General features: G+C 45.9%; 1 protein-coding gene across 1 annotated transcript; it reads right to left on the bottom strand.

The window, feature by feature from the left end:
- Positions 1–4409: 4409 nt before the first annotated feature.
- HRH3 (histamine receptor H3) lies at positions 4410–10608 on the bottom strand. Its single transcript, XM_032802270.1, has 3 exons — positions 9708–10608; positions 7123–7289; positions 4410–5776 (listed from the first exon to the last, which is right to left on the bottom strand). The coding sequence occupies exons 1-3, from the start codon at positions 9952–9954 to the stop codon at positions 4883–4885; spliced, it is 1308 nt and encodes a 435-aa protein (XP_032658161.1). The 5' UTR covers positions 9955–10608; the 3' UTR covers positions 4410–4882.
- Between the last annotated feature and the right edge of the window lie 318 nt (positions 10609–10926).

Below are 10926 nucleotides of genomic sequence, written 5' to 3'. Positions count from 1 at the left end.
ATTTTGTATGATCTGCAGATTTGCAACCTCATTGTTCACCCCCTTTTCCAGATCATTTATGACTATGTTGAACAGCACAGGTTCCAGTACAGACCCTTGAGGGATGCCACTATTCACCTCTCTGCACGTTGAAAACTGACCATTTATTCCTACCCTAAGTACAGACTTAGCTTCTATTTAACTGACATGTTGCTTAGTTTGTCAGGTGCAGTAGGTAACTGAATGGACCTGGGATTCAGAACATTAATGCTTTTTATTTGATTCAATACAAGCTCAATAAATTCAGCCCCCCTAGGAAGGGGCACTTTACAGAAGAAGAATCCTTAAATGACCTATTTATGTTCCCTATTGCTATGCCCTGGGTCTTGCTTAATAACCTTTTAATGTGTTTGGGAATATGGTGCAGGAAAAATCTCTCTAGGCTCTTTAGTTTTTTTAATAGATAGAGAGCCCAATCCTGCCGCACTGGTTCAGGCGAAGTCCCATTGATCTCACAGCTCTTATTCAGACTCTGAGGCTTTATAGGATGAAATGACTAGGGAGCACTCTATTCAGGTTCCCTGATTCTGTTCTATTCTATAGTTACTCACTTAGCAATAATAGAAATACAGTGGGGGAAGCAATCTCATGCATTTAATTAATTTGCAGGAGATTTATCTATTGACCACAAGCAGAGACAGCTGGTTTGTATATCCTTTGTCCTAGTTTTCCTCTCTGTTTAAAGATCTGGGAGATGAAACATCTATGCCAATAAAAATGTTGCTCAGCTTATGCTTTCTTCATAAACCCACTCCTGAATGTAGAAATCGTTAAAGGCCTGCTGGTGTGACAGTGAGAAGTGCTGCCTGGGATGTCTTGCACTACAATTGTGTTAGGTTTTGTTAAACTACATAACTGATGGCTGTTTTGAGTTAGATGTCATTGGCAAAAGCTATTTATTAGTACATGCATGGCCCAAGCTTTCATAAATAGCCTCTAACTTGTCCATTTTGGTGCACAATAGTTTGCATGCAGGAAACATACATTTGCACTTGGGAATGGGGGGTTGTGTGTAGAAACAAGGCCATCAGATGGCTTTTATCCCACTTGTGCAAGAAAATGCCCTTTTATGTTTGTGAATATGGGAGATGTAGGCCCAAAAGCTGTGAGCACTATTTTAGGATCCTGGCTGAAGCTTCTTGGAAAGTGTCATCTTTTGTTTGAGTGAAGGCCAGCTAAAGTAAGGGCCTATGAGTTCTGTTTTATAACCAGTTTAGCAATATTTTAATTGTCACTTGGTCTCACACATTAGTCGGTCCAAAAAGTCCAGGTTTCTAAACTCTGGACTGGGGCTGAAAGATCCATAATCAGAGATTCTTTATCACAGTGTTTTAGATTCTCCACTTGATTTGACCCTGCCTATCATAGTAAGGAACTAGCTCAGCCTCATTGTCAGCATCATCATCATCTTCTGGATCAGGAGGAGGAGCAGCGTGGCTAAAAAGATAGCAGTCAGGTAGGAGACAGCCCAAGGAAAGGAAGCAGTTGTCCTGGCTGTCATTCCTATGCTGAACATTTCAATACTGGAGACCATCACCACACCATAGGTGAGGATGCTTTGCCTTCTGGTGCCATTCGGGGCTGCCTATACCCCATTCTTTCTGAACAACCTTAGCTATGTCATCTATGTCACACTAGAGACAAGGCTATACATCAGGTCATGACCCTTTGCTGCTTTCCCCACCGAATGCACATGATTTTTCAAATGGATCAACAGCAGCGCCCCCTTCTGAGCTTTTCTGTCCCGCATTGGGTCCCATTGCTGCCTTCTGAGCAGAAGGCTTCCAGTCACTTAGATGACACTTGTCTGAAGGCTGTGACATGCCCTTGTTATGTCTGATTCTTGTGAGCAGGCACCATATATTCATGATTCTTCCTCTAGAATTCCCATGGAGAACAAGATGCTTGTGAATTTCACTCAACATCTAGTCATATGAAAATGCAAATGTACTAAGTTGCTACAGTGAGGGCAGGGAGAAAAGAACATCCTTTCTGAGATGAAATCTTGTGTTCTGCAGCAGAGAACTCCAATGAGTCCTCTAGCAAAGCCAGGGTAGATCAGACATGACACTCCCAATATTTCTAAGATTAAAAAAGAAGAAAACAAAAACTCTTTTTTGGGAGGTAGGAGAAGGAAGTGGGGGGAAATCTAGGCAATCTTTAGATACCATGAAGTGTAAACAAAAAAAACAACAACCCCCCTTTTCTCCCTTAAGTTATAACAGAGCTTCTAAAATATCATAGATAAGGTAATCACAGCTGCAGGCTAGGAACTTTGTACACATGGGTACTTTCTCTCCACTCTAAGGAGACCAATGCAGTTTTTGATTTGACCTGTGGAGATAATGTTAATGCAATCTTTTCAGACCGTGATTTCATGAAACTAGTACTGTAAAATAGCTGGACTTCAAAAAGAATTGTACAGTGTGCTCACTCTATGGACCTTATATGCTCTCCAGTTCCTGTTAATATATGGCAAAAGAAATCTGGCTGTTTCTGGAGCTGTCTCTCCTACGATACAGCTAGGCTTAATTGTCTCCCCATGCAGATCACTGTGCACTCACTGCTTTTCAAACATGTTCTGTACTTTTTACTAACACTTTGTTTTCTATAGCACATTCAGCACACTTTATATAAAAGTAACTTTTATTGAGTTTCTCTGCAGCACAAGGAAAGCTACAAGTAGACTTCACAATACACAGCCCCACAGGTCTTAGTACACTTGTTATGTTGATTGAAAGATACATTTTTAACAAGTATGTAATAGTCACTTAACCGAGACTATTACAGATCCAAATACTGTACACAAAACAGAACATCATCAGTAAAAATTGACTTGAAATGGCATTATTTATATAATCAACAAATGTCACTGGAATGATTGGATTATATCATTTATTTTATCCCTAGCAAAGGCCAAGAAACACAGTTATCTTTACAGCAGCTAAGTGTAATTGGAAATCATAATGTCAGGGTTTTATTAGGGCTACTTTTCAACATTTTGGGTTTCTATTTGCAAATGTAGTTTTCAGGGTCCTGAACTCTAGTTCCTTTCTACAGACCTGTTCAATCTGAGCTCTTGCTGTGGTAATTAATTATTATGTATTTCTATTATGATAGCGCCAAGAGGCTCCGCCTGGTATCAGGAGGTACTGTACAAACCTATAGTAAGAGTCAGTAGTGAACTGATGTGTGATTTGGTGTCAAGTATCAGAGGGGTAGCCGTGTTAGTCTGGATCTGTAAAAGCAGCAAAGTGCATCCGACAAAGTGGGTATTCACCCACGAAAGCTCATGCTCCAGTACCTCTGTTAGCCTATAAGGTGCCACAGGACTCTTTGCTGATATGTGAATGTAGTTTGTTCTGTTCGTGTGAACTTTAGTGGGGTCAATTTTGTCCGTTAACCATTCTAAGAGTGAGACGTACTTCTTATTTACAGTAGGCAGCTGGAGTGAGGTGGTCACTGCTTTTCATGCTAATATTGTCTCATTGCTTCCTTGTGCTCCCCTCATCTGTTTTGTCTTGGCTTGTCTGAGACTTAGATTGTAAGCTCTTTGGGACAGAGAAGTTCTTTTTGTTTTGTGTGTGTGTACACAATGCCCGGCACGGTGGGGTCCTGGTCGGTGATACGGTTCCCAAGGCACTATCACAATACACATCATTATACATGGGAGGTGTTTGAAGTGTTTGCTCCTTCTCATGCGTGTGTAGTACACTGGCTAGGAGAAGAGAACCTCACACTGATGGCAAATATCTGGTTTGTAAATGGTTAAATCAGTGGTTCTCAAACTTTTTTTTCCCGCGGACCACTTGAAAATTACTGAGGGTCTCAGAAGACCACTTCATGAGCTTTCCAAATGTTGTTTGTGTCATTAGCTAACTATTGTAAAGTGCTTTGGATAAAAGCGCTATATAAAAAATAATAATTAACTTTTTTTGTTCTACAAATTAAAAGCACACAACTCATATTTTCATATCAGTAGTTTAACCTTTCTAATGCGATGGATGTGCCCTCTCTCCTCTGCCACAGCAGACACAGAGCTGAGGCTGGGAAGGAGAGGGGTCTCTCCCTCTCGCTCTCTCCCCCATCGCCGCAGCCCCTAATCTGGGGCTGGGAAGGAGGCGGGGGGTCTCTCACTCTCTCCCCCACACAGCAGCTACAGAGCTCCCCAGCAGCTGCAGCCCTGGTGCTGGGGAAAGTCACCTCTTTCTCTGGCCCCCACAGTTGTGCACATCCCAAATTCCCCCATCCCCTCTTCTCACCCCACTGTCCCCTCCCACCTACCTTCTATTCCCGCCAAGGCCACCACCTCACCTTATATGTGTATCTTCTCCAGGGTCCAGGCACCTAATCAGTGGAGCCACGCCTGCACGGCTCCACCAATTAGGCCCTTTATTCTCTCATGTGCGGCTGCCTAGGCACGCACCTTAGAGGGAACTATCGGCGGACCACCTTAATGGAGCTTGCGGATCACTGGTAGTCCATGGACCACAGTTTGAGAACCTCTGGGTTAAACTATATATTACTTACAGTGGGCAAGATTAGTTTTACATTTTGGGCTTCTTTTTTGTAATAAGTACCAATCCCATTTGGCTGGCTAGGTGGCAGTAGAGCTCTTCTGTGCATGTGTAGGGGAGTGAACACAGACATAAGTGCCATAGGATTAAACACACATCTGTCCATTCAGCCCATTTTTGTCCCTGCAGAGAGCATGAGAAGTTAATACTGAGCACCCTTACTCCCCAAAAGTGCTATCATCACATTCTTCAAGGGAAATGAACTACTGTGGTTTTGCAAAATATGACAAAGCAATAAGACAGCTCAAATACATGGACGGATTGACTCACTTCCAGCAGTGTTGGAGGGAATTGTGAGGTTGGATCTTTAGCTTCTTGGGGCACAGGAGTTTAATGAAAGCTCTTCTAAAACTGTAGTGGCAGAGGGGATACAGGACAGGGTTAACAGCAGAGTTGATCCACAGGAGCCAGAAGGAAGTCTCATACCAGTAATCAGGGATGCAGTGGCCATGGCAAGCAGCTCGGATGATCATGAGGAGGGTGTATGGTGCCCAGCAAAGCCCAAAAATGCTCACTATAACTGCCAGTGATTTTGCCACCTTCTTGTCTCTGGAGAGCCTGAAACGCTGTGTGATGCTCTGGGAGACCATCCTCATCCGTTTCTCTAAAGACATTGTAGACACTGAGTGTTTATAGCTTCTCTTGTTGAAAGACTTTGATTTCCCACTATAGGGCCCAGAGCTCTTTGAGTCTGTCTGTGAGTCTTTCACACTCTGACTGGCATTGGCAGCTGCTTGTTGTGTTTCACATTTGGGAAGGTCTAGGGTTTTGGCTGCCTCTTTCTGGTCCCACTTACAGCTTTTCAGGGAAAGCTTTCCTTCCTGGCTCATTTCCATCTCCTCCATGAACGACTGGCTCTGTACTTCGTGGAAGATATCTAGGCGGATTTTGGTGCGTTTCTGTATGTTCAGGTAAATGCTTAAGTTGAAAAACAATACACTGATGAAGGGGGTGAAAAACTCTAGTGTGGAGGCCGTCATGAGAAAATACCAGTTGTAAAAAAATTCAGCATAGCATTCCCCATCAGGTATGATGCTTTGGCCTGTTACGTATTCCCAGCTGATAATTGCAGGTCCATAGAGCAGAAAAGCTAAGACCCACACTATTACCATCTTCAGCACTGCTTGCTTGGTATTACCTTGCTGAGCTCGGTATGTGACCTGGAGGGGAAAAATCTTTTCTTAGGTATGACCAAATACATCAACTGGCTTAGACTGTAAAATTTCTGGCAAAGTTGCTATACAATATCTCTGCAGTGTAACAAATCCATGTGCTGGAGACAGCAGACCCAATCACTAGATAAATCACACTCCCACAGAGAAAAGCTAGGACCTGGTCCTTCAACTCCAAATCATACTTGGCTCATGATTGGCTTAGAACAGTCCTGAACTGAGTCAGTACCTTTCAAAGAGATATTCACCTTTTATGTCAATGGATCATTCTTGATACATATCTCAGCCCAAATTTGATATCTGCTTTTTAACCCCATTTCATAGATGGGTAAAATGAGGCAGATAGAGATTGTTATTTGTCCAAGACCGCACCCTGAGTCAGTGGTAGAGCTGGGAATAGAATCCAGGGAGCCTCAATGTCTAGTCCACTGCCCCAGCCACATGCCTATGGTCTCCCTGAATGCACTTTGAAATTGTTAGAGGGGCCCATGCCAAACTCCTGTGTCCAACAAATGTGAGCTTTGTTGCAATTTGGCCCCAAATTGCTGAACTTTATGCATTGGGCCCCTCTGCAGATATTTTGTACTGTACTTGTCAAGTATCAGAAGGGTAGCCGTGTTAGTCTGGATATGTAAAAAGCAACAAAGAGTCCTGTGGCTCCTTATAGACTAACAAATGTATTGGAGCATAAGCTTTCGTGGGTGAATACCAATGACTTGACAGATACATCTGACGAAGTGGGTATTCACCCACAAAAGCTTATGCTCCAGTACGTCTGTTAATCTGTAAGGTGCCACAGGACTCCTTGTTGCTTTGTACTGTACTTGGAACCCTTCTAGCCTGTGAGTTGCTGTTCACCTCCTGGAAGGTGCTGAGCACCCTCAATTCCAATTGTACTAATTGTGCATCTAGGACACTTGGCACCTTACAAGATTCCACTGCAACCTGTGAGCCAGTTCCTGAGTGAGACTGACTGTAACTCCCACTGAAGTCAGTTTATTTAATCTGTAAATAACCATTGCAAGTTGGTAATAAACTGTTTACCCCACTTGAATTGACTGGCTGTCACTCAAACACCTTCACAGTCAGTGTTTGAGGGACAGTTTGCTTCATGGGTTCTGAACCTTAAAGGATTTGATTGTTTAAAAAACCACACACCTGAAGTCAAGGTTTGCAAGTGAACTGTGTGTTTCCCAGGAATTTTTCTTTCCCATCACCAGACTAAAAGATTCATAATTTCCCAAGGAATCAAACAGCTTTTATTTAGCACAGATGATTCTAGACAATGAAGTGAGGGGGAAGGCTTTTCTCATCTCTGACATGTCAGTACTTACCGCTCTTGTCACAGAGAGGAATCTGTCATAGCTAATCAGTACAATGTTGAAGACTGAAGAGGTGCAGAGCAGATAATCAATTACCAGCCAGAGCTTGCAGAAGCTTTTCCCAAAGGCCCATCTTCCTGTCAGCACATAGGGCACATACAAGGGAATGCAAAAGGCACCTGCAATGAGAGGTGTTTATATTTGAAAGGGCTTCTGCACCATGCGCAGGTGCTTGAAAAAAGTCACTCCTTCAAATGAATGCTGAGAATAACTGTTGGTGTATGAGATGTCGTTTGCAAGTCTGCTCAGTGGCTTTGGATGGCCATGTTGTGTATGGGCCAGTTTGTGGCTGGTGTTGCTTGGGTCACAGTTAGTGATTTCACAATGAGAGTCTCTTCAAAAGCTAATCTTGTGACACAGCAGCAGCAGCATAGGCTGGAAAGATAGAAAGGAGCCCACTAGGTGAGAATTCTGGCCCATGAACATCTAGGCTGTGATTTTGAAAGAGGCCTAAGGGATTTGGGGCCTGGATTCTCAAAGACAGTGGTGCCTAGCTCCCATTGATTTCAGTGGGAGATAGGCACCTAAATACCATTGAGGATCTGGGCTTTGGCTGCATGACTCCTATGAAAATTAATGGGAGTTGGGTGCCCAAATGCCTCAGGAAAAGCTTGAAATCTGAGTTTTAAAGGAAAGTTTAAAGCAAGGCAACAATTTGGGTTTTTACCCATTACTGTCTCATGGCAATGCATAAAGAGAGACTCCTAGCTCTTCCTTTAAAAATCAAAGCTTCCTTGGCTTGTATTTTGACCTGAGCTCCTCTTTGCTGGAGGACCCAGGTCAGTTCTTTTGGAGGGGCTCAACAGTGCTCTCACCTGAAGGCCTGATCCTACAAAAGCTTACACAGGTGAATTTTCATGGGTGGCTAGTTGAGTTCAGTGCATGTGCGTTTGCAGAACTAGGTACTCAGGTTGCAACGTGAGCTTCTGTTTTCTCTGCTCCCTAAATGAAGAGCAGGAGAAGATGAGTACCCTCTCCCTGCAATTGGCACATAGGGAAAGCTGAATCTCAACTTTCTGCCTTATCACAGTTAACATATCCAAACCCTGCAATGATTTTGTCCAAATTCTCCAGCAACATGCTGGAAGTGAGGGCTTGATAGTTCTGTCAAAATACAAATCTATTTCGAAAACAATCACTGAGCTCATCTGTGTATCAAAGCAGCAAGGAAAGACTGAATCAAGGTTTTCTCTGGGCTTTGCAGCTTAGCTCTAAACCAGGGGATGTTCAGAGGCACTACCTAATTTGTCTAACATTCTAAACCACATAGAAGCACAGTTCAGTAACTCTGGCTTCCTAGTTTTGCATATGATACATTAATAATGTTCTTGCTTATCAGTGTGACTATGACAGAAAAAAACTGTTCTTGTGTCTCTAAAGTGTAAGTCTGAAGGGTGGGGGCTGGCTGGCTGTGTGTGTCTAGAAGCTAAAGCAATCTCTCGGTTTGATGGACTATAATCCTTCCGGGGCGTTGGGACCATTAGCCGTTCGATCAATAAAGAAATCCACACCGTTCCTCCTGCTTAACCCCCCTCCCACGAAGATGCGTGTCGCAGCTACTAATCTTAGGCTCCGGGGATCAGTCAAGGCTGCATTCAGAGCCCATCTGAACTCAGCCCTTTGCTTTCAGCCTCACAAAGCCGGGCTCTGTGACTTAGCAAGAGAAACGGGCCGGTGCTCCTTCTCCTTTACTGAGGCATGCAACTTGTTCTCCAAACATCTGGCTAGCTACAAGTCTGCGCGGTTACCCTCACTGCACATGCATCACCACTAAATAACCCCTTGCAAGACCAAAAAAAAAAAAAAAAAAGTGCTCAGTTCCTGTAGTGCTCATTTTGCTGTCCACCCCCACCGACGTAACTAACAGACCAAATCTCCTTGGGCTCTGGTTTTCCGTTTAACAATGCACGTCTCTCCGAATAGCAGGCCCTTGTGGCCGGCCTCAGATCAGTGTTGCCATGTTAACTGGGTATCCCCAAACATGTAAATAACTGGACTTCAAACGGCATCTTCTTTCCAGAATAGGCTGCAGAGGGAAGTGCGTGTGCCCTGTAAAAGGCGTCTGCTTAGCTAGCGGGGTGCACAGCCGTATCCAGAGGACGTTGTGGAAAGAAGCTGCAGTGACAGATAATTTCCAGCTGAAGTCCAGTACTTAGAAAGGGGAAATACCCATGTTTTATATCGCCCCCATTATTACAGTGACATTTGTTCTGCTGTTTGAAACCGGTTAGCTGTGGGTGACAACCCTTTGCAAGGGAACAGCAGGAGCTCACGCATTTGCAAAGCTTGCCTGGAAGACCATTTTGACCTGAGCCACAGGGAAATGGCTTGACCAAGTCCCCTATTTCTCTCTGGAGTGGCTGATAACGCAGACCCTAAAATAAAGCCCCAGCTACTGGGATCTTTGCCGCTACCTTTTAAACACACACAACTTTCAGCCCAGCGGGGAAATCTGTGTCCGACTTGCTGTTCCTGGGTCTGCTGGCCCCGGGAACCCCAAGCTGGGTGGGAAAAGTGAAACCGATGTGGTACTTTACCTACTAGGAAATCTGAGACGGCCAGGTTGAGGAGGAAGTAATTGTTCTGGGTCCGCAGGCTGGAGTCCACTACGAAAGCCAGCAGGACCAGCGCGTTCCCAGCCACGGTGGCCACGATCAGCAGAGCCATGAGCACGGCCAAAGAGATGGTCCACGTGGTCCCGAACCTGCCGAGCAGCTGGTCCCCGGCTCCTTTGCCTTCGGCCGCCGAGGCGTTGAGGGGCCAGTCTTGCAGGCTGCTGTCCATTTCAGCACCACGCCGCTCAGCGACTCAGGCGGCAGCACCGGTCCGCACCATGCCGGCGGCAGCAGGGGCTGATCCAGCTTGCCAGCCGGGCCCGATTCTTGGGCAGAGTCACGCGCAGCCCCATAGGCAGCGGCGGCTGCCTTGGTCCCCGCTGTCTCTGGAGCCCCTGAGAGGCATCAGCCAGAAGGAACCAAAGCGCTTCTGCCCCAGCGCTCCGCTTGCAGGGGCGGGGAAGGAGCAAAGGCGGCTCACCCCCGAGGGGTTTGTACTCGATCTCTCTCCGCGCCTACTGCACCAGGTGGGCTCGGTGCCCGCCGCTCCCCTGAGTGGCTTTGTGATGCTCTGACCAGCCTAAATCCGTGCGCTCCCGCTGGCTGCCGGGCCCCGAAGCGCGGTGCGGTTGGAGGACCAGGCGGTGGGAGGCAGGAATCACACCGCCGCCACTCTGGGTTAGCCAAGCGCGGCTCCCAGTGTAAACGCTCCGCTGCTTCTGCAGAGGCGAGGAGCCAGCGGGAGGCTGCGCGGTCATTGGCTGGAGTGTTCAGCCTCTCCGGCCAGCTGTTTGCCCCCCTTTCCGACTCCGTGTCCCTGCCCCTGAGAGCTCCCCGCCAGGAGACAACGCGGAGAGGTTGGCTTCTGTTAGCGGAGGAGACAACTGGCCCCATTTTCATGAGGAAGGAACAGATCCAGGCTTAGAAATAATTCACTGAGAATTTGGAGGCTCAGTGACACTGGACATCTTACCTGATCCTTCCCACTCACCGTTGGTGAAGTTGCAGCGGGATCCATAGGGTCCCACACTGAAAATATTGGGAATCCAGCAAACAGTAGGAGACAGGTACCTGCCAGGGTGTAGTAAACCCCAGGGCTTTAATGGGATCCTCCGTATACAATATCCATAGGAATTGCTGTACCAGATCAGACCTATGGTCCACCCAGTACAGTGTCCTTTTTCTAACAGTGGCTATCATC

Source organism: Chelonoidis abingdonii, chromosome 14 (genome assembly GCF_003597395.2).
Source record: "Chelonoidis abingdonii isolate Lonesome George chromosome 14, CheloAbing_2.0, whole genome shotgun sequence".
Classification (NCBI taxonomy): domain Eukaryota; kingdom Metazoa; phylum Chordata; order Testudines; family Testudinidae; genus Chelonoidis; species Chelonoidis abingdonii.
This window is presented reverse-complemented; position numbering and strand designations above follow the sequence as displayed.

Excerpts from the sequence above, each read along its gene's own strand:
- HRH3 (XM_032802270.1), bottom strand. The coding sequence starts at position 9,954 with ATGGACAGCAGCCTGCAAGACTGGCCCCTCAACGCCTCGGCGGCCGAA. Across the intron at positions 7,290-9,707 it reads CGTCTCAGATTTCCTAGTAG|GTGCCTTTTGCATTCCCTTG; the intron begins GTAAAGTACCAC and ends CTCTCATTGCAG. Across the intron at positions 5,777-7,122 it reads TCCTCTCTGTGACAAGAGCG|GTCACATACCGAGCTCAGCA; the intron begins GTAAGTACTGAC and ends TTTCCCCTCCAG.